Here is a 23,246-nt window from a genome sequence, read left to right as displayed (position 1 = left end):
CCATAGCTTCTCCCTTTGCTCTCCCGATCACCATCTTTTCCTTTTGTCTCAATTGCCTTCTAATTTTTACAAAACTAGCCTTCCTCTTATATATATACACATACATACACGACACAATTACTTAAATGCCCCCATAACATATAAACTTAAATGGGTATTGCTTACATTCCAATGGCACTTTAGACGTTAACTAAATTTCATAAATAAATTTCAAATAATACTTCATGGCACACCTTTAACTTATTGTGGATCCCACTTTCGCTTAAGTCAAACATTTGACTTTTTCTTATTTTTATTTGTTTTGTATATCATTTGAAAATATCATGTATAATTCCTAATAATTCATATTCAAATAAAATAAATATCCTATCTTCATTTATCTCACATGAACCCATATCGGGTCGTTAAATGTATAAAATATTTATAATTTTTTAAAAAATAAATAATTTCACATTTATAAATTTTAAAAATTAATTAATAATTTTATAAATATAAAAATATAGGGTTCTATTTTTGCCCGCCAAATACAGGGTTGCGAGGGGGAGGGGGCCCGCGCCGGTCCTCTCACATTATCCAAAAATATTCATATACGCACGTGGCTATTTAATACGTTTCAAGCAACCTGCTGTGGGCCCCACCATTTCTTCGCTAGATTAACGGGGCGTCTCACTTGATCGTCCTCTCTTTGTTGAACGGATCCGCGTCGAAACTTGAAATCCTCCCCCAATTCTTCTTCCCGAAATCATTCGATTCTACTCCTTTTCGGCCATTCTTCACCGCCGTAGCATTGCGCTAGCGACAATCGAGGCTTCAGGTGACGAAATCATTCAATTCCCCTATTGTTTTCCGATTAATTAATCAGCCTGAAACATGTCCGTAGTGTGAAGAGATTGACATTGAAGGTTTTTTTTTTTTTTTTTTTTCCGTTCTTGAAGTAATATCGTCAGGTTATTTTGTTTTGACGATTTAGTCTGATTTAGGTTGCGTTCTGGAAATTAAGAATCCATTTTTGCTTTCTTGTTTGAATTCCGACGGTTTCCGTTCTTCTCTTGCTTTTGTTTTTGATTGTATAAGATCAGAAGGTTAGCCCTTTCGTTTTTGTCTGCTTGGAGTTTCTGGCAACCAACCAGTGGATTTGCGCGGCTGATGGTGACATGGTGCAATAGTCTCTTAGAAATATTTTTGTTACTTGTTTATGACACAGTAGGTTTATGGTTCTGAATTATCACTTTCCTCCATGTACATGCTGGTCATAGCTACCCAGAACGTTATTTGTGTGTGCGCGTGTGTGTTGGGGTTGGGGGAGTAGGAGAGAAAAGGTCCGGTGCTTATTCGTGTTCCATAAAAAATTACAGAATAAGTTTTAGAATTTAATACATCAATATAAATTTTTGTTGTTCAAGGAACAATAGATTTGTATAAAATCTATTGTTAATTCTTTCTAGGAGTGTTGATCATTGGTTTACCAACAGAGATGCTAAACAAACTGGATAAGGGTTTGGAGAACACCATCGACCTTTTCTCCCCTCTGCCCTGCCAAAAAGAAAATGAAAAAAGAAAAACAAGAAAATAGATATATACTCTATTGGAATTAGGAACAAGAAGCCAAGTATTGAGCCGAAGAAGAGTTAATTAGAAAATTCTACATTGATATTATTGTGAATTTGAATTGACATGTCCTTTACCAAAGATAAGCTTGAGTTTGATTATTTAATCCTGTCACTACAAGATTTTTGTGGGAACTAGGGAAATATTTCGTCCATGGCCTTCCTTTATTGAACTCATGATGGTGAATTCTATATTTAAATACACTTGGCACATTATTTTAATTGAAATTTTTGTATGGAAAAACAAAATTGAATAATTTGGTTGATCTCCTTCAATAAGAAGTCTATTTTCCATTTTATACATACTAAATCTTTTGGTTCTTAATAGTTGTAGAAGTTAAATAAAATACTTAATTACCAAAACTGGGAACAGACAGGGGTGGGGCACTATGGGGCATCCACCTCCCATTGTCCCCTTGGTCCTGCATAGTTTATATGTGTATCTATATTATATTGTATTTGTACTATTAATTTTGTGTTTGATCCTCTATTCTCTTTTTTATTACCATATTTGTCTTTTAATGGCCTTAAAATGTCTAATTTTAAAAATTTAGGCAAAATAAATGTAATAAAAATAAAATAAAATGGGATGGCCCCAGCAAATGGCCAACCTAATGGTGAAATTAGGCTCTCGAACAGGTACTGGCTGTTAGCTCTGATAGTTGACAAGGGGATTCTTCTGGAAATTGAAGAATTCTGGGAAGATAGGAAGAATGTTTGCAAAGAAAGAGAAAAGAAGGAGAGTGTTATGATTAGGAGCTCTTTGAAACCCAATTCAACACTTTATTTGCCAATCTCTCTTCACTCCTCACCCGGAAATCAAACCCACAACAGAGTATATAAAACTGGAAATGAAAACAACAAAGAAAATAAAGTAAAAGAGCAATCAAACCAATCAAGAGGCGCTGATTTATCCTGGTTCGGATTGCAATATGCAATCCTATATCCAGCCTTGATCCCGAGAGCCAAATCCACTAGAAACCGCTCGAACAAGATTACAAGAACTCTCCTTCTCTCTCACACAAGTTCACTGCCTTCTATACAAGAGAATATCAAGACAAACTTTCTCTCTAAGCCTTTCTCTCTCTCCCTCTCTCTCGATAGAATCACTTGCATTCAGAGAAATCAATAGAATGATTTGTTATATGCGACTTTCAGCCTCTCGCCTCCTATTTATAAACCATAGGGGCGGTAATTACAAGGCTAACTACTTAGCCTATACAAAAGACTAATGCATCCCTCATAATATAACAACTAAGTTAACTAATCTAACTTAAGAGAAAATCTAGCCGCACATCATCTTCATTCTAACAGGTTATATTCTTCATCTTCTAGAAATAATTCTCCATGCAAAAACCCAACAAATCTCCCACCATTTTTGCATGATTATCTTCTAGAATCCGGCTCCATCAATCTGCTCTCTCTTTGGATCTGCAAAACAACTAATCATTCACAAATATAAATGTGTAAGAGCCTCAAACAATGATGTAATTTTGTCATTGGAACTGCTTTAGTAAACATGTCTGCATCATTATCTTCCCTTACTACCTTTACCAAATCTATTTCATTCATATCAAAGATTTCTCTGATAAAGTGATACCTAATATCAATGTGTTGAGTTCTTTCATGGTGTGCTTGATTTTTAGCTAAGTGAATAGCACTTTGGCTATCACAATTTAAGATTGCCTTAACCTTTCTACCTAGGTTCACTTATTAAACCTCTCAACCATAGGCTTTCCGTCATAGCTTCTGTAACCGCTATGTACTTAGCTTCAGTGGTTGAGAGAGCCACTACCGATTGCAAATTTGTTTTCCAGCTTATGATAGCATTCCATAGCTTAAATACATAACCGATAGATGACCTCCTTTTATCTAGGTCTGCTGCATAGTCAGCATCAGTGAATCCTAGTATATTAGGCCCATCTTCGACACAAGCTCCACCATAGACTAAAGTCATGTTTATTGATCCTTTGAGGTACCTAAATATCCATTTTATTGCAGCCCAATGTTCCTTACCCGGATTAGCCATAAACCTACTAGCAACACTCATAGCATGGGCTAAGTTCGGCCTAGTACACACCATACAATACATGAGACTACCTACAGCACTAGAGGAAGGTATCTTGCTCATTTCTCTTATGCTCTCTTTGTCACTAGATGATTGGTTGTGGGATAGCTTAAAGTGTTGTGCAAAAGGAACTTTTACCTCTTTTGCATCATGCATTTGAAATCTCTTAATCAATTTCTCTAGGTATGCTTTTTGAGATAACTTGTTTAACCTCTTTTGACTATTTCTTTCTATTTCAATCCCTAAAATCTTTCTAGCTTCTCCTAACTCTTTCATCTCAAAGGCTGAATTTAATTTTAGCTTTAACCTATGAATTTCCACTTCTGATTGACTCGCAATTAGCATGCCATCCACATATAGAAGGAGATAGATAGAAATTTTAGATGAAATATGCTTAAAATAGACACAACAATCAAAAGCACTTCTCTTGAAGCCTTGGTTGATCATGAATGTATCAAATTTTCGATACCATTGTCTAGGAGATTGCTTAAATCCATATAAGGACTTCTTTAACAAGCATACTTGTTCCTTCTTACCCCTTAGGCTGATCCATTAAAATGTCCTCTTCTAATTCACCATGAAGAAATGTTGTGGTGACATCCATTTGCTCTAGATTTAAGTCCAAATGGACAGTCATTGCAAGCAAGATTCTAATAGAGGTATGTCTCAGTACTGGTGAGAAAACCTCATTACAGTCCACCCCAACCACTTGGGTGAATCCCCTTGCTACTAACCTAGCTTTATACCTAGGTTTTTGCTCCTTACTTGCTCCTTCTTTTATCTTACAGAGCCACTTACAGCCTACCACCCTTTTACCTAAGGGTCTATCAACCAAAACCCAAGTTTTATTCTTATTTAGAGAATCCATTTCAGATCTCATTGCATCCAACCATAACTTGGAATCTTTTGATCTCATAGCCTCTTCATATGTAAGAGGTTCATCACCAGCTGTCTCTGCTGCACTTAACAGTGCATGTGAGACTAAATTAGAGTATCCATACCTAATAGGAGGTCTAACCTCCCTCCTTTGCCTATCCCTTGCCACATTGTACCTACCTACACTAGGGGAACTATCTGAACCTGAATGTCCGGCACTGCCATAAGGCTGAAACCTCTCAGAACTAGAGGGATCATCACTGCTACTCTGCGGAAAACTCTCTAAGGTAGGAGAATCAGGATCAGCTTCATGCTGGTCCATTTGCATAGGATAATCAGCACTGTCAGTGTGCTGATCTGCTGCCAAGTCCATGGGATTTTGCATGGCAGCATCCTGGACTTGCTGTTCCATCTCAACAGCCTTCCCTTTCACTAGCCTATCCTTTTGAATACCTACCTTATCATCCTTTAAGAAGGAATCCTCACTGAGAGTCACATCCCTATTAACCAAAGTCCTTGGCAATCCTTCTTCTAAGGCCCATAACTTATATCCCTTTACCCCATTAGGATACCCTATGAACAGACACCTTTTGGCCCTAGGTTCCAATTTCCCTTGCTTAACATGTGTATAAGCAATGCAGCGAAATACCCATAGATGCTCTAAGCTTGGCTTATGACCATGCCACATTTCATAGGGTGTTTTAAACCCTATTGCAGCTGAAGGAGACCTATTAATTACATGGGCAGTTGTTGTAACAGCTTCTCCCCAAAATGATTTGGACAACCTAGCATGGATTAACATGCATCTTACCCTTTTTAAAAGGGTCCAATTCATTCTCTCAGCTAGGCCATTTTGCTTAGGGTTTCCAGGAACTGTTAGATGCCTAAGGATGCCCCTTTATAAAACTCAAGACCATTATCTGTTCTAATAATCTTGTTTTTCATACCTTTTTGATTCTCTATTAAGGTTTTCCAGGATTTAAAGGCTTCAAAAGTTCCATCTTTTGATTTTATTACATATACCCAAACCATCCTAGAGAAGTCATCTATAATTGACAAAAAATACCTTGCCCCACCATGTGTTAAAGATTGACTAGGGCCCCATAAATCAGAATAAATGTATTCTAAAGAGGCTTCAGATATGTGATTTGCTTTCTTAGGGAATTTTACTCTAGAAGACTTTTGCCAAAATACATGTTTCACATTGGTCCAAATCTGTTAAATTTTCAGCCCCTAGGATACCTTGTTTGGACAGTTCTCTAAGTCCCTGCTTACTGATGTGAGCCATCCTATAATGCCACAATTTTGTTTGATCATAGGTTTTATTCTCACCTATACCTGCCTCACCACTTAAAGTGGTTACTTCCAGCATATATATACCATTGTGAAGGGCAGCTTTCATGCAGATAGGGGATCCCTTTGATACCCTTAAAACTCCACCATGCCCTTTATAGGAATGACCACTTTTATCCAATTCTCCCAGGGATATTAGGCTCCTTCTTAAATCTGGAACATACCTAACAGATTTTAACATTTTTACCAATCCATCATGCATTCTTAATTTAATGTCTCCTATCCCCTTTATAATGCACTCATGGTTGTCCCCTAACATCACCTTTCCACCACCTATATCTTGATAGTTTAAAAACCATTCTCTATGGGATGTCATGTGAAAGGAACAACCTGAGTCTAAAACCCACAAATCCTTATCTTCTAGGCAAGATGCAACCAATGCATCTGCACTATCATAATCATACTCACATAGGGAGGATGAAATTTCAGAATTTGATTTCTCCTTAAATTTTTTCTTTCTTTTAGGGCAGAATTTCTTAATATGACCCTCTTCATGGCAATGGTAACACTTAAACTGTTTCTTGCCATTCTTAGACTTAGATCTAGACTTCCCCTTTGATTTAAACTCTCTCTTTTCAGTCCTACTTCTTGCAGCGAGGACATCTCCAGCAGTCTTTCCTTCTACTTCTTCTACTGCAACTCCTTAGAGTTTAATGCTCCGAAAACATCTTCTAGGGATAATTTTTCCCTACTATGTTTTAATATATCAACAAAGGTTTCATATGTTCTTGGCAAAGAATGCAATAATACAAGGGCTTTGTCTTCCTCATCATAGTTAATGTCTATGTTTTCTAAGTCAAGACGTAGTTTATTAAACTCATCTATGTGATTATTTAGTTTCTGCTCTTCTTGCATTTTAAATGTAAAAAACTTTGCCTTTAAATACAACCTATTTGACAAGGTTTTTGTCATATAAAGACTCTCTAATTTAGACCATAAAGCCTCAGCCATTTCCATCCTTGAAACTTCCCTTAGGACTATATCTCCTAAACTTAGAATTAGAGTATTATAAGCCCTCTTGTTGATTTCTTTCCTACACTCACTGAAATCTTTTTTCTATTCTTTAGTAGCATTCTCGGGCAATTTCTTTTCTACCTCTAAAGCTTCTTCTAATCCCAAGTTTCCCAACAACGCCCTCATCTTAATTTTCCATAGACCGAAGTCATTTGACCCATCAAATTTCTCTATATCATATCTAGCGAAAGAGGGTGCGAAAGCCATAATAGGGATTAAAACTAAAGATTTCTAGGATTCTTGGCAATTCTTGAAAGGGTTCTTGGCTTTGATACCAATCTGTTATGATTAGGAGCTCTTAGAAACCCAATTCAACACTTTATTTGCCAATCTCTCTTCACTCCTCACCTGGAAATCAAACCCACAACAGAGTATATAAAACTGGAAATGAAAACAGCAAGGAAAATAAAGTAAAAGAGCAATCAAACCAATCAAGAGGCGCTGATTTATCCTAGTTCGGATTGCAATATGCAATCCTATATCCAGCCTTGATCCCGAGAGCCAAATCCACTAGAAACCGCTCGAACAAGATTACAAGAACTCTCCTTCTCTCTCACACAAGTTCACTGCCTTCTATACAAGAGAATATCAAGACAAACTTTCTCTCTAAGCCTTTCTCTCTCTCTCTCTCTCTCTCTCTCTCGACAGAATCACTTGCATTAAGAGAAATCAATAGAATGATTTGTTATATGCGACTTTCAGCCTCTCGCCTCCTATTTATAAACCATAGGGGCGGTAATTACAAGGCTAACTACTTAGCCTATACAAAAGACTAATGTATTCCTCATAATATAACAACTAAGTTAACTAATCTAACTTAGAGAAAATCCAGCCGCACATCATCTCTATTCTAACAGGTTCTATTCTTCATCTTCTAAAAATAATTCTCCATGCAAAAACCCAACAGAGAGAGAGAGAGAGGAATCTGATTTTGTATATTCAATTGTGAGTCATCATTCCCAGCTGTGGCCATATATATAGTTACCAGCTACCATAACTAACTGGGAATGTACACCCGGTACAGCAAGGCTCTAACCAACTAGGTACAATCAGCTTATATACTAGAGCTATAATTACTATTCTGCCCTTAGGAATGTGACACTGGCATGTGTAAGGGCTGCGAGGCCCACATAGGTGCCCATTTAGGAGTATAAAAGGAATCCAGGGGCCCATCAGGGCCATTTGCTATGCTGGTCTTGAAAAAAAAACCTAGCCCTTTTTCCATTTGTGTTACACTGCATCAAAGAGAAACTTGTAATTCTTTGTGCTAGTTTCTTCTTATAATAATTCCTTTTGATATATGGTTTTGGTCATTCAATTTTGTCCTCCAGTTTATTAAACTGTATAATATTTTAAATATGAGAATAACCCAATAAGTCAATGTCACGGCTATGGCTATTTTTTGCATTTAATTTCAGTCTTATTCTTGTTTACTCAATATGCACTGCTGTATTTCTTTTATTTGATTGTTGCATTTATATTCTAGCTGTCAGATTCTGTTAGGGGTAGAAGGCCACGTGTAAGGCCTTAGGAAAATGACAAAATAGTTTGTCGTAACTGCTGGAAGGGGGAAGATCTGCTGCATCTACTCCCACACCAAGCGCCTATATGTATTCATCCCATTCCACGGGAGAAGCTATGAAAAGATTGAATACAAAAATCATTCTAATCCTCTCTATCTCTCTCTCGTCTCACTCAATTCTCTCTACTTTCTCTCTATCCTTCCTACCCAAATTCTTCCTGTTAGTTCCCCTTGAATCTCATTGAGTCAAGGGAAGCCCATTGTTTCTGTCTAGGACAGTGACAGTCAACAATTTTATAATGCATGAGAGAATGATATCGTGTTTCGATGAGATTATTTATGGCGTTGCTAAGTGCAGCCATTTATCAATTCTTTTTGTTGGTTTCTTTTTACAATAATTACTTTGGAAATTGTGTGGGCATCATAAATGGTGCAGATGATATTAGTTTTTTCATGTTGATTTTTTTTTTTGTTTTATAAACATTTGCAATGGAGTATTTATTTGTTTATTATATTCAATGTAGTTCAGACAATCAAATTGTGATTCTCCATCAAATGGTCTGTTGGTTTCAGAAATGGAACGGCTTGGGTTATCATAGCTGAACTTGATTAAATGGATAAGAAACAACATATTTCTATATTCACTACTGCAAGCCTACCATGGATGACTGGAACAGCTGTCAATCCTCTGTTCCGTGCTGCTTATCTCGCAAAAGATGTGGATAGAAAGGTTACTTTGGTCATTCCTTGGTTGCCTTTGAAAGATCAAGAACATGTTTATCCTAATAAGATCACATTTGCCTCGCCTTCAGAGCAAGAAAAATACGTCCGTCAATGGCTAGGGGAACGGATTGGATTTGCATCTGGATTCAATATTCTCTTTTATCCAGGAAAGGTAATTGTTGCTCTGATGGTAATTGTTGACATGAGTTCACATTTGAATGGAGCAGGGGGTCTTAGATGGTTTTGAATTCAGCATACCTACTCAATCTTTTGTTGAACAGCGGTACCATAATCTAAATGGTGACAAGATGCGTTATGACAGTCTTATTTCTGCTGGTAATTGTTGCCATGAGTTCTTGTTTGAATGGAGTGTGCGGACTTATTTGGTTTTAAATTCTACATTACCTACTATTTTTGTTCAACAGTGGTATCATCGATTTAACTGGTGAAAAACCCAGTATAATAGGTTGCATTAATATTTTAGAATTTGATTTTTATTTGTGTTTAATATTATAACTTTTAGTAATTGTCATGAGAAGTGCATGTGCGTTGATTTTCCACAAGTTTTAATGCCAAACTCAATTTTGAAAGCTTTATACAGGATCATGTATCTAAATATCAGCAAAGGTGTTGGGTTTCTATGAGGGAAAAGGCTTTCCACATAGGCACATTAGCAATACCTTTTGGTTTTGTCATGATATACAGAATTAAGTCAGCATTTGGGGGATGTTAAAAATCTAGTGTAAAATGCTGGGTGTTTTGTACATATATTAGAATATTGGGGTTGAATGTCTAAAATAATTTGAAATGTGTTCTTTTAGTTGTTTCTGTCAAGAAAAACATGAAAAAGGCTTTTCAATCTTATTCCCCTTCGAAAGGTTAGATCAAAATATATACAAGACTTACTGCTAAACTAGGAAGTTTCTAAACCAACAGAATAAGAAAGTTTCCAAATCTGACTTTGGAAACCTATACAATTTAGGATATAACAAACTATAGAAAGTTACAACAATCTATCTTCTAGAAGATACACTCTTGTTTTAGGATGAAAAAGTAACCAAATAACAATCAAGCAGATCTGATCTTGCCTGAGAATAAGGACAAGATCAGCTCCTTCATCGTTGACAGTTTTAATAATTCTTTTAATTTTTTGATGTGCTTTGTGAATGAAAATGATTTTAATGTAATCTGTTAATCAAAATGAGGAATGTAACATAAAGTTCCTCCATAGAAAGCTCCAACTTTCTGGCTTTTTTTTTGGCTTTTCTATTAGATAGTTTATAGTAGTTTGTCTTTTGAATTTTAATTTTGAGTGGACAGTCATCCAACTTTAGCCTCTGGGTTTAACAAATCCATGCAAATCTGAAGCAAGTGAAATCCTTCCATGTTATTTTTCCCATTATATTTCCTTGATCAAGCAAAAATTTTGATTTCCTTGCTAACACTTGAATGCAAGGTTCCCTTATAGTTTAGATTTGACCTGATTGAAAAATTTAAGGGTTGCCCTGACTTTGTCAACATCTGAATTAGAGGGGTTAACAAATTCCACTCCTATTTGTAATTCTCCTACATGCATTTAGTGCACTCTAAACAAATTTAATGCCGGGATTTACCCCCGACTTAAAGAGTGGATGATAGGAAAACAACCCATTTAGAGTTCTAAAACAAAAATCAGAATCAAGATGAAAAGGTAAAGAGTCAGTGGTTAAAACTGTAGAGGTCTAATTAATCCAAATTATGTGATATTGTACTCATCTATTTGACAAAAAAATAAAGATAAGTCGTATATTTTCCCCAGGCTTCTTTTACTGGTGAAACGTGTTTAAGGCATCATATTATCCCTAAAGATGGATGCTGAAACCTTGGTATTCCCTTTTTCTCCATGTACTCAATTGATTAACAGAAAACACGTTGAAGGCGGAAACCTTGCACAACCTTCATATGCTGGCAGGAACAGGTCCTATGATTATGATATGGAAAGATGATGTATTAACAACTGAATGAAAGTAGAAGAAGTGTGTGGTTGCTGGGCTTTCCTTTTCTCCTAAAAAAAAAACTTTCAAAACCTGAGAACATCATTGCCCATATTTGCCGAGGCATATAGAGTTTCCAGTAAAACACCATATTTATTTACAAAAGTTACATGATGCTTAGTATTTGCAGGAGGTCTATCACCTTCAAAAAAGGGAAACCTACCTTGTTCTTCATTCCTTTATCTTTTCTTGCCTCTTTTTTCTTTTTTTAACTGTATTTTGCATATAGATCTAAATTAAATTTCAGATTCCAGATTTTGAATTACACTATTTATTTTTCCATTTTCCGGGGTTATGTTGCAGTTTTCACTAGATAAAAGGAGTATTATTCCTGTTGGAGATATTACAGAAATCATCCCTGATGAAGAGGCAGATATTGCAGTCCTTGAGGAACCTGAGCATCTTACATGGTTTCACCATGGGAAAAGATGGAAAACAAAATTCTGCCTGGTTATAGGAATTGTTCACACCAATTATTTGGAATATGTGAAAAGAGAGAAGAATGGACAATTACGGGCATTTTTTCTGAAGCACGTGAATAGTTGGGTTGTTAATATATACTGCCACACGGTATGGTTTTTATACCCTGGTAACTTTTTATCATAGAGCAATAAATTTTGCATGACTATTTTAGCCTGCTTAATGATACAATTTCTTTGATGGGTAGGTGGGCAGGTTTGTATCTACTAAATATCTCAATAAGCTTTTAGAGTGATTTTGCCATGCGAATAATTTTAATATTGAATAAATATCATGTACACCTTATATTTGGTAGAAGAGAACTTTGGTTGGTGCTTTCTCACATTTCTAGCTCAGAAGGTTTCTTGCTAAATTACTGGTGACAGGGTTCTTTCCTCAATATTGCATTATTTATGGGTGGACCTTTTGGCAACTAATGCTTTGTGGGTGATTGTTTCCATTCGGGTTTAGCCCTCAGGTTGAGTCCAATTAGCATTATGAACTTTTCCTTTTTCGGGCTAAATTTCTCCACTTCTTGTAGTTATTTTGGGGATAAGTTTTCTAGATTCAAAATGGTAGTTTTAACTTTAAACTAGGATGAGTTATTATTATTTTTACCAAGTGAAGTAATGAAGGCCATATGTAGCTGCCTTGATACCTATATATGTCCTATTCATGTATGCTAGACTAGATCACAGAGTATCATATTATTTGATGTGGATGTTGCAATTCCTCATTGGTGCATTGGATGATGTGGAATAGAATCTCTGTGATGGTGGTGCACTGGATGTATTTTAACATTGACCGTGTATTCCACCAGAAAATACTTGCTCAATCACTGGATTTTTCTCTTCATGACATGGCAGGTTATACGTTTATCTGCAGCTACCCAGGATCTTCCGAGATCTATTATATGCAATGTTCATGGAGTCAATCCTAAGTTCATTGAGATTGGAAAGAAGAAGAGTGAACAACTGCAAAACGGAAGCCCCGCCTTCCCCAAGGGAGCCTATTACATTGGTAAGATGATATGGAACAAAGGCTACAAGGAGCTTCTTAAACTCCTCACTGATCATCAAAAGAATTTAGCTGGACTTGATGTTGATTTATATGGGAGTGGGGAGGACTCAGCTGAAGTAGAGGAAGCTGCCAAGAAATTAGAATTAACAGTTACGGTTCATGCTGGATGTGACCATGCTGATCCTTTATTCCATGAGTAAGCTCTCTCGACACTTCCACCTAACTAGCATGTAACATGAAATAGTGGTATCCTTGATTGACACATTAATGGTTTGTACAGGGAAAGGTGGTAAAGGATTCCATGTGCAAAACTAATGATTTAATCATGATTCAGAAACATAACACTTGAAACCCCAAAACTAAAACTTAAACCATTAGCATGTGTGCAAGTGTGAGATGGACTTAGGATGGCATGGGCAGGGCAGGGCAGTCGGAGACTAAAGATAGTGGACTCCAGGAGTTCCTTCCTAGGTAGCAAGGAAAGATCTAGATGATGTTCATGGTGGTGTGTTACTTGGGATGACCACACCCCTTTAGTGACGTCATGGTGGTGTGTTACTGATTTGAGATGATGCTGTTATTTGGAAAATAGTAAAAGTCAGAGTCCTTGACCTGTGGTATAGCAATGGTTTGGAGGTGGCAATTATTTGCCTACAGTTGGACAGAGGACCAAACCATTAAATATAGAAACCTATAGAAATTTGCATTTAGGTCATTTGCTGCTTAGACGATTATGAACTGTGATTCACATTGGTTAGTGATTTTTAATGGAATGGATGTAGTAACGGTGTGATGACTTGATACGAAGTCGATAACATCATACATGGTATACTTTACTGGAGTATCTCCCATTTTCATGCTCGTGTGCCTTCCTTGTTAAGAAAAGAAACTAGTGCAGCAAAACTGATGGTGTGAACACATGGCATAGGAATTTTATTGCTTAAGGTTTGTTTAATTTTATGAGTTATTATCTTGTTTCTGTTTCAGCTACAAAGTGTTTCTAAATCCAAGCACCACGGATGTGGTATGCACCACCACGGCAGAAGCATTGGCGATGGGCAAAATAGTTGTGTGCGCCAATCATCCTTCGAATGACTTCTTCAAGCAGTTCCCAAATTGCCGAACATACAATGATGGAAAGGGGTTTGTTGAAGCGACACGCAAAGCACTGGCCGAAGAGCCTACCCCCTTGACTGATGCACAAAAGCACGAGCTCTCATGGGAGGCTGCCACAGAGCGTTTTCTAAAGGCTGCGGGGCTGGACCAGCTGCCACCAAAGAAACTGACAAAGAGTTCCTCAAAGCTCTTCATGTCAGCATCCATGAATTTGAGGAGGAACTGGGAGGACGCAACTGCCTTTGTGCATTATCTGGGAACTGGGATCGTGGGCTCGCAACCAGACTCGAACCAATACAAGGAGCTTGGCATGGCATCGCCTTCTGGAAAACAAGCGTCCCAATGATGAATCGTGTCGATGCCAGTTTGGTAGAAACTAGGAAGCTTTTGTTGTTTATCTTGGGGGAATTGGCCACCAAGTGCAACAAGAAGCTGCCAGGTTTCTCCGTCTCTGCCATTGTTGTTGCTTAGTGTGAAAAATTGTACTAAGGGAGAGTAGGACTCATATTCCTGTTCATAATCCTGGTACAAATTCTTGAATCTTGATTCTTGATCTTAGTGTGTTAACAGAGTGTTAGCTCAAGCAGAGTTATCATAAAGAGATTCAATTCTTCTTGTGGATTATATTGACTATTTAAGACTTTTGGGAAAATCTTACTAATGGTTATGGGCAAAATAGTTGGTTTCACTAACGATTTTGCCTAAACTAAAAACTCACATTGGAAGATAAAGTGCAAGTTAAAGTATCATCTAAATAAATATTTAGCGACTTTGATTAAAATATCAAAATTTTAAAATTATTTTGGGGTAGACTATATGCAATATCATGAGGTTGGGCAAAATGAAACAAATACCCTTAATATTTAGCAAATAACAGATTTTTCTATAGTTAACATAGTGTATAAATTAATTATTTTACTCTTATTTAAAAATCCTTAAGGCTCTCATACTTTCTCCTTTCTTGAACGAGCATCATTGGCAGCTAAAAAATTTAAATCTTATTGTTAGAATTTGAATTAAGTTCAATGATAAATTTCGTTATTCTCATATTTTATCCCGTATCTATTAACTCATTAGATTTTTCTTTTTTTATTTCTTTTATCACTGTAAAATCTTTTTCAAAAATCTCATTGTTGTAGGATTTTGATGCCGAACAATCAAGGTAATTAATATTATATATATTTTTTAATTTTATATAATTAAACAAAGAAATAAAAGAGAAAAATAGAGAAATGGAGGATAGTTTTTACATTTTTAAAAAATTAACAGTCATTTCTAAGCCAATGAAGGGAAGTGATAAGTAATTCATAATATTTAAAAAAATATCATTTATAAATACTAGAAGTGTAATTTTTTAAACTTCAGGGGTGCTGTTTGTAATTTACCTTTCTTAAACTTGTAAAACCCGACCCGCTTTCAGTCATTTATTTCGATTTGGACTCTACTCCCAGGGGAGTGAATGAACATGAACCCCCCCCCCCCCCCCCCCCCCCCTCTCACTCTCTCTCTCTCTCTCTCTCTCTACTTTCCCGCGAAATTGACTCTATCTGTCGTCTCCTCTCTCTCTCTCTCTCTCTGCACTGCAAGTCCGTGGCCATGTCGAAGCCTCATGTCTCCGTCTCTCTGTCTCTCTAGACGCTCTCTGTTTCTTCGTATTACCAGTCCGTCTCCATCTTCCGACGCTTTTCCTTGTTTCTCTGTTCTCGGCTTCTTTCCTAGCCGTTACGTTCCGCCGAGAATCATGAATTTGAAGTGAACCTTCTCGAATGACGACCTAATTTTCTTCTCTCCCTCCCAGTTCCGCGTTCATCTTGGCCTTTGTAATCTCTATGCCTTGCTCTTTAATTTCCGATTCTTGGTCGACTAGTTTGGTTGAAAATTGTGAGTTGTTTGACGGATTTGTTAGAGAATTGATCTAGGGTTTTTGATCTTGTAGTGAGAACTTCTTTTACCTATTGAATATTTGATTTCATTCTCGTGTAATTCTGTGCATGTGTATTCGATATGAGAGCAGGTTTCGGCGGAATGCAAAGGCTGCTTTACTGTGATCAAGTGTCAGGAGGTTCAAAATCCGAAATCAGTAACATTGCCTATATCTTATTCGAAATTTGCTCATAAATATAATCTGGTTGAGAGGGGGAGGGAATTAAAGTTATGGAAGAAGTTAAGGGGTCTTATGCAGAAGCAGAAAAAGATGGTGGGGCTTCTCTAGCACACTTGATCTCTGATAGTAATTGTGATGGCGTCCATTGCAAGCCAATCCCCGTTCAAGGGTTTGTGTGTTATGCCTTTATTTCCTCTCTATTGCAAGTTTGGCCATCGAGAAAGTTCAAGAAGAGAAAACAGAACCTCAAATCTCTTGTATCTTGTTGTTTGCTCTTATTTCTCCTCCTTTGCCTCTCTGTCAAGCTAATAATCTTATGCTTCATGTTTCCTGTGTTTGTAAAATATGGGAACTGAATTTCACTAGCAATGCTCTTAGTTCTGTTGGTTCAGAAGCAATTGAGATTTTGAAGAAAGAAATATACTAGAAGTAGAAACAATCATTTACTTAAGTATGTGATTTTCTTTTTGTTTTTCCTTTTTGGAATTTTTTCTTATACATTGATTTTTTTAGTTCTGTATTAATTTTGGATGCATCATTTATACTTACAGGAGGATAGGTCCAACAAGACGATCCTCAACGGGTGGGTGGACAAAGGAAGAGGTCAGGGTTGCTAGTTCATTTATTGGTTAACGTGGACTCTTGAAATATATTTGTTTGTTAGATCATTCTACTTACTTTTATCGATAACATATATATTTTTTTTTCTGCCAATTTTCTTACAAGAGAATAGATCATATTAAATGGAAAATCAAAAGGATGTGTTTCAGATCTATTATATAAACTGAAAGTATTTGCACGTATGGCCAGTGATTGAGGCATTTTGTTTTTGAATACTACAATCTAAAAATTTATTCAAAAAAGTACTGCAGCTTTTAAACTATTTATAAAAATGCTACAAATTCTTTCAAGTTCGCATCTGTAGTGAATCAGTGCCAGCAAGCCTGATGGAACTCGCTCCTGAGAGGAGCGAGTTCCTTACAAATCCGCTTGTCTCTAGAGCGAGTTTCATGCTACTAAAATGGCCAGTAAGTTACTCCTCTCAAGAGTGAGTTCTTCTGGCTAGCTGACATTGGTCCACTGCGGATGCTAACTTGGAAGAATTTGTAGCATTTCTGTAAGTTGTTTGAAAGATGCAATATTTTTTAAAATAAGTTTTTAAGTTGTAGCATTTTTATAACAAAAGAAGTCACGATTGAGTATGTTTCTGTGTTCCCTTATATTTACAGGATAAAATTTTGGAGTCTGCAGTCCAAAAGTTCCATGGGAAGAACTGGAAAAAGATAGGTGAGTGTTCTTTTGCTTGTTTTCAGCCTCAAGCTCATTGAAAATCTGATATGGTGCTTTTCCAAAGAATGATCATGGTGTTTGTCATAGAATTAGGAATATATAATACCCTAGATTTAAATAAATGTTCAAAAGACCATGCTTGCTTATCACGAAGGCTTGTCCGGGCTCCATCCTAGTTATTTTGATCAGTTTGTTGGCCATCCTTAAAATGGGTTACCCATCTTAATCTGAAAAAAGGATATTACCGTCTTCTTGTCCCTTTAGAAGTATTTTCAAGAAAAATTTCTTCTAAATTATGCTGCTCAAATCTCTCTCTCATAAAATTGCTAAAAAGTTGACTTGATGAAATGACATCCTGGTTATCTTTTGCAGCTGAATGTGTTCCTTATCGAACACATTATCAGTGCCTTCACCGTTGGCAGAAAGTTCTCAATCCTAATCTTATTAAAGGACCTTGGACCAAGGAGGTACAAATCAGTTGATGTTGATATTCTCTCTTCTTTGGGGAATTTAGAATATGGTTTTAAAAGAGATAGTATATAATCATTACACTTTCTTCTTTGGCATTTACAGGAAGATGAACTTATCATTGAGCTGGTGAGTAAACAGGGGAATAAGAAGTGGTCTGAAGTAGCAAAACATCTACCAGGCCGCATTGGCAAGCAATGCAGAGAAAGGTAGTTAGCAACAGCTAGTGCATTTAATCCCCAGGATTTTATGTTAAGACTTGGATTATTGTTTATGGCTCTTTTGTATTTCAAGGTCACTGGTATAGCTTTATTCGTAATGTTTTTAAGATCTCCATCCCTTCCATTAAGAAAGGTTAAGGTTAAAGTTAATGGTTGAATGTGCAGATGGCACAACCATTTGAATCCAGAGATAAACAGAACTCCATGGACTAAAGATGAGGAATTGGCTCTTATTAGGGCCCACGGGATATATGGGAACAAGTGGGCTGAAATAGCAAAGCTTCTGCATGGAAGGTATTATTAATTGCAAAATTTTGGGTGGTGGTTCTTAGTGGGATTATCATATTTTCTTGTAATGAACGATGACTATTTTTGTGTTTATTTTCATCTAGATGTTAGATTAGGCTTTTACTTGTAGATTGTTAGGAGTCATAAGCAGTAGATCTGTCTCCTTTCAAGTGCATCACCAGAAATGTATGAGAATGAGTGTGTTTTATCTACTGCCATCTTTACCAAAAATCTGCTATAGAGAACAGATTCAAATTTTGTATTAGCTTGTAGAGAAAGAAGTATCAGGAATTGCTGGATTGATTTTGTCCAGATTGACCAAGTCCGTTAAGACTCAAATGGGATTCATGTGTTTAATCTACTGACTCATTTGACACTAGTTGTACTCCAACTTCTTCAATAGAGCGCATCAAATTTGATGAAGATAGCACATATGTAAATAATGCTTTTTATTCCTCTATTAAATGAGTGGAATTTATTTTATATATTTTCTCTTTTGGGATTTACAGGACAGAAAATTGTATAAAAAATCACTGGAACTGCTCTCTTAAGAAGAAATTGCATTTGTATATGACATCTGATACTGTTCCAAGTCTTCCTCTACTTGGTGCTAATGATTCATCCGACCATAAAACTGAAAAGGGAAATGAAAAGTATGGGGATGCGGATCACAAATTCAGCATGATATTCTCTACTGAACAGAGGATGGACTCTGAAAAAAGCATGGCCACTTCAAGGAAACTGGTTCCTAAAAATGCTAAAGGAATAGAGAACCATCTACAGTCTTTGAAGAAAGGAAATTGTGGGATTCCTGGAGAGGGACCATATGGTTCGGTGGTCCAACCATCCAGGCTATCTACCTGGTCTAGTATAGAAGGAGAACAATCTCCAGTTTCTTTTTGTACTCCAGTGGCTCAGGGGAATGTCAAGCCTTCTGATTGTTGCAGTCTAGAATCTAGATTGAGGAAGGCAGCAATGAGTTTCCCAAATATCCCATCTATCATAAGAAGGCGAGGCATGCGAACTTCAGGTAACATCAGCAATACAAATAGCAGTACTTGCATACCAGAGGAAAATACTACTGCTATTAATGATTTTGTTGTTCCAGATGAACAGTCCTTTCTTTCTCCCTCCAAGTCTCGAAAGCTTGACAATTCTGCTGCAATAAAATCTGTAGCAAAATGCTTGGAATTTTCCTTGAACGCTGTGCAGGATTCTGCCACTCATCAACAAAAAATGTCAGATGAAAAAAATACTTCTCACTTACATCAGAGCCTGAGCTGAAGGTTTACTCTAATTTATTTTGCTCAACTTTGCCCAGATTCTGACTCGGTATGGAATTTGGTGATTGTTTGTATCTTATGTTTTTCTTCCATGCATACTCACTTTTGAATTCTTAAATATGTGAAAAGCCTTAAAGATTTGGATGCCTGGTATCAAGTGCCTTGCAATTTTTTTCTAAACTTCTATTCTTTGTTTGCTAGAAGCAGGTTTATTTCTAGACATTATTCTCTTAGGCATGCAATGTTCGGTACATTTGGCTGACATAGTGATTGTGTTAGTGACTGAAAAGAATCATTGCTTACAGTTGAAAGCATTCCTCTGGTTGATGCAAAACTGTATACAGATTTTAGGCATGCCTCTTTCTTTTTTTCTTTTTTTTTTTTGGTAAGAAAGATAATTGGGGAAGGGGAAAATCCACACAGAAAAAGTGGAGCTGAACAGAGACGATCTGTTATTGTTGTTGTATATTTGTATGTAAGACAGTCTACAGATCTTTTCTCAGAAATTTTCAGTGAGTTTCTTATTCACATAGATAAAATCCATATTGAGTTTACTGTCATTGCTCGAGAGAACAAACAATTTGACTTTATTTGATAAATTTTCCAGTTGTTACTTATCTTAACCACGCAGTTTAGATTAGTCAATCATTGCATCCAAGGCAAGAATAGAACAGGCTGCTGATAACTTACCAAAAAAATACCTACCAAGTAGATTGAGATTTAAACATGTATATATTTTAGACTTAACCCGGTTTAAAGATTAGTGAGACGGGCTACAATTATATACAACATAAATAAGAGATTATGTGCATTAAAGAGCTTTTGCTGAAATCTAATTAACACCCAACAGAGAGAGAGAGAGAGAGAGAGGGATTAATACTTCACAAATGCTGTGAAGGCATTCCTATTCCATCTACTTACATATTTCATTTGCTAGGTATATACAATTTGTAGAAACACAAATTTAAGTGAATCTACAGTAAGTGTGACTTATAAGTAGGCTATGATCAGTCTTAAACACTTGGTGAGCATGAAAGGAAAAAAAAAATTCTACATGATGATCGTACTACTAACCCAAGAACTTGGAAATTGATTCTCATCCTAGTCTATGTTTACCTTGTGTGGGTACATAGATGGTAATTTAGAGCAGCTCCATGCTAGCTATTTAGATCTCTGCAATCTCTCCCTTCTGGTACTGATTCTTAGTATGAGTTTTGAAATGCTAGCCTGTTGATTTGGCATGTAAATTTTCAGTCTCTTCTGCATAGGGTTGAGCTTGCTATACCTCTCCAAGTGTCAATCTCTTGGAGATGACACATTTCATGGATCAACCTTTCCCTCTAAGGCCTGGGTTGAATGTCCATAATTTCCTTTCGAGGTTTGAGCTTTCCTTGATATTTCTCCATGTCCAATGTCGTGAGAAAGCTCGTGGCTGTCTTCTTCATAACTTCTCTTGCTGGAGATCAAGACTCAAGAATTCATGGTGTATCCGCAGATGGGCCAATGGAACTCCCCCCATGATTATCTGCTTGCCATGTTGCTACTCAATGTTGCCAATTAGAAGTTTATCATAGCCTGGCTACTTCTGTACCATGAAAGAACTGTTTAGAGTTTGATAAATCATGTTGAGCCTACCCGGTCCCATTTTTTTAAGGATCAGATATTTTTGCATCACAATTCAGAACCTATAATTGCTTTGGAACATTTTTAAAAGATTTGAGTGCTTCTTGGTGGACAGCATTTCCTTGTATTCTAACTGCAATCTGGAACAAGTGTCCTTAGCCATAACCTAACTATGTTCGCTGTAGATTTACGCTAAAGTTTTAACTGGATGTTTGGGTGCTCTGTTACTTTCATGATTTAAGATTTTATGCTAAAATGGCTGTTTACTGCGTGGCTTCTACAGTGCCTGTCAGTGCTGCAAGTTTTTTTGGCACAAGTTGTAGCTGTTCTAAAACCAGAAAGTCATTTTACATAATTGCCCAAATCCACCCTTACCATCCTCTCTCCTCTTCTTCTGTTTGCAGGTAAATATTACTTGTACATTCAGTATGCATACCTCAGAAGTTTTCTAGCGACTCTAGTGCAGACAACTCCCTAACAATAAGGATAGAGGCTTCTGCGATTGTGAGGGCATATGGTCAATATGGGGGCTGAAAATAAACCAACCATTCGTGATCACAAAGAACTAACTTCATGGAGGAAACTTGAAACAGGTTATATGTGTGCATATATTTTCCTTTTCAGTATCAACTTGGAAGATGGTGTTTTGCTTCCCAATTTGTTCATTTTAGTCCTGGATGTTGCTGTAAGGCAAGGATGGCTTGTCTAGTACCTCTTTCTTCTGGAATGGGCTTAAATGTGAATATTAATTCATTAATTTCTAGTGAATCAAAATAAGGTTCCTAAAATGTAGCTTCATGTTACTTTTATCTTGCCTTTTGGGGAAAATTTTAACTTAGAGAACAGAGAAAAGATCATTTCTCATTAGGTGATAGATTCCTTCATTTTTTGTATGTGAGAGCCTGCAATCACTATCTTTCAGGCACATACAGTAACTCGCAAATCACATGCATTAAGTTGTTAGATTTGAAATCAATGTCTTTGGCTTCATGTTGCTTTTTCTTGCCTTGTCCGGAAAATTTTACCTTGCAGAAAGAAAAAAATGTTATAGTTCATCAGTAGATAGGTTTGTTTTTTGTATGTTATTAAAAATAATATATGGTTATTAGGGGTGAACAAAATTTCGGTTCAACTAAAATAATTGAACCGAATCAGCTGAAATTGACAGTTCTGTTCAGTTCAATTTGTAAATTGGTTCGGTTCGTTTTTTAGATTTGAGTGTTCCGATTGTTTTGGTTCAGTTCGTTATAGAAAAATCAAAATAATTGACCCAATCGAAATGTCAAAAATGATATTGTTTTTGATCAAATTAAGAATTAGATTCAGAGAAGGGCAGATTCCATAGAACAGAAAAACAAGCTATTCAACAATTTGACCCTTCCACTTTGCACCAACTGACCCCAACCCCTTCTCTGAGCCTTCCCCTCCTTATTTGCCTTTGCCTCTAGCCCTCTACCTTTCAATTCTGATTGACTGACCACTGATGATGACATTGTCTGCCTCGCCATCTACCTCGCCGATGTCTTCCTCAATTTTTGTTACATTTCATCCCTTTCACCTCAACTAACCGTTGGCATCCCACGCCCCCATGACTCGCCGCAACACTAACCATCGTCTACAAAGCCCATCGTCAACCATTATCTTCTTTGTCTTCTTCCGTTCTTTATCCATCTCCTCTTGGTAAGTTGGGAATTAGCTTCATCTTTTAACTTCTTTATTTCATTCTCCAAATTACTTTTATCTGTTTGCATTTTGTTATTTTTCAATTTGAACAACCATTTGTTTGGTTCAATTCGATTTGATTTTTGAAAAAGATTCGATCCATTTGATTTGAGCAATTCAATCGGTTCAATAATCAAATTAACCAAATGTTCACACACACACATTATAATTTTTGAATCAAGTTAGATGTACACTCATTTTGTACATATTGGTCTACATAAGAAGTTATTATGATCAAAATACCCTGCGCCTCACATGCGCCTCGCGTGTCTCTATGCGCCTCATAAGCGTTTTTTTTATCATAATACCCCTTTATGTAGTCCAAGATGTACAAAATGAGTGTACCAATAGCATTTTTCATAAATTTTTATTATTGTACTTAATGCACAAAAACATTATCTTGAATTTGAGTATTCACCAACAATAGAAATTCCCATTGATTCATTATTAGGGTTT

General features: G+C 36.6%; 2 protein-coding genes across 6 annotated transcripts; both read left to right on the top strand.

Annotated features, from left to right (window-relative positions):
* The first annotated feature begins 646 nt into the window (after positions 1-646).
* Positions 647-14,415, top strand: LOC127787155 (digalactosyldiacylglycerol synthase 2, chloroplastic). Of its 3 annotated transcripts, none has more exons than XM_052315058.1 (5): positions 647-814; positions 9,014-9,335; positions 11,500-11,766; positions 12,522-12,871; positions 13,663-14,415. In XM_052315058.1, exons 2-5 carry the CDS (start codon positions 9,054-9,056, stop codon positions 14,135-14,137), a joined length of 1,374 nt encoding a protein of 457 aa, XP_052171018.1. In that variant the 5' UTR covers positions 647-814; positions 9,014-9,053; the 3' UTR covers positions 14,138-14,415. The 3 variants fall into 3 exon arrangements, with proteins under 3 accessions (XP_052171018.1, XP_052171017.1, XP_052171020.1); XM_052315057.1 differs by having other exon boundaries at positions 648-814; positions 8,970-9,335; XM_052315060.1 differs by having other exon boundaries at positions 660-814; positions 8,965-9,335.
* An 875-nt stretch (positions 14,416-15,290) lies between these two features.
* On the top strand, positions 15,291-21,888 carry LOC127814060 (transcription factor MYB3R-3-like). 3 transcript variants are annotated; one of them, XM_052355289.1, is made up of 10 exons: positions 15,291-15,611; positions 15,806-16,064; positions 16,447-16,498; positions 17,125-17,182; positions 17,558-17,652; positions 17,759-17,862; positions 18,040-18,168; positions 18,672-19,192; positions 19,271-19,494; positions 21,473-21,887. In XM_052355289.1, the coding sequence occupies exons 2-9, from the start codon at positions 15,946-15,948 to the stop codon at positions 19,444-19,446; spliced, it is 1,254 nt and encodes a 417-aa protein (XP_052211249.1). In that variant the 5' UTR covers positions 15,291-15,611; positions 15,806-15,945; the 3' UTR covers positions 19,447-19,494; positions 21,473-21,887. The 3 variants fall into 3 exon arrangements, with proteins under 3 accessions (XP_052211249.1, XP_052211248.1, XP_052211250.1); XM_052355288.1 differs by having other exon boundaries at positions 15,291-15,672; XM_052355290.1 differs by having other exon boundaries at positions 15,291-16,064; positions 19,271-19,448; positions 21,473-21,888.
* The last annotated feature ends 1,358 nt before the right edge of the window (positions 21,889-23,246 follow it).

The sequence above is a fragment of the Diospyros lotus genome, chromosome 12 (assembly GCF_014633365.1).
Source record: "Diospyros lotus cultivar Yz01 chromosome 12, ASM1463336v1, whole genome shotgun sequence".
In the NCBI taxonomy this organism is placed as follows: domain Eukaryota; kingdom Viridiplantae; phylum Streptophyta; class Magnoliopsida; order Ericales; family Ebenaceae; genus Diospyros; species Diospyros lotus.
This window is presented reverse-complemented; position numbering and strand designations above follow the sequence as displayed.

What these genes read in the sequence shown, in the direction of transcription:
- LOC127787155 (XM_052315058.1), top strand. Translation starts at nt 9,054, where the DNA reads ATGGATAAGAAACAACATATTTCTATATTCACTACTGCAAGCCTACCA. An exon ending in TTAATATATACTGCCACACG is followed by an intron (nt 11,767 to 12,521) that starts GTATGGTTTTTA and finishes ATGACATGGCAG; the next exon opens with GTTATACGTTTATCTGCAGC. An exon ending in GCTGATCCTTTATTCCATGA is followed by an intron (nt 12,872 to 13,662) that starts GTAAGCTCTCTC and finishes TTTCTGTTTCAG; the next exon opens with CTACAAAGTGTTTCTAAATC.
- LOC127814060 (XM_052355290.1), top strand. Translation starts at nt 15,946, where the DNA reads ATGGAAGAAGTTAAGGGGTCTTATGCAGAAGCAGAAAAAGATGGTGGG. An exon ending in GAAGAACTGGAAAAAGATAG is followed by an intron (nt 17,183 to 17,557) that starts GTGAGTGTTCTT and finishes TATCTTTTGCAG; the next exon opens with CTGAATGTGTTCCTTATCGA. An exon ending in GGCAAGCAATGCAGAGAAAG is followed by an intron (nt 17,863 to 18,039) that starts GTAGTTAGCAAC and finishes TTGAATGTGCAG; the next exon opens with ATGGCACAACCATTTGAATC.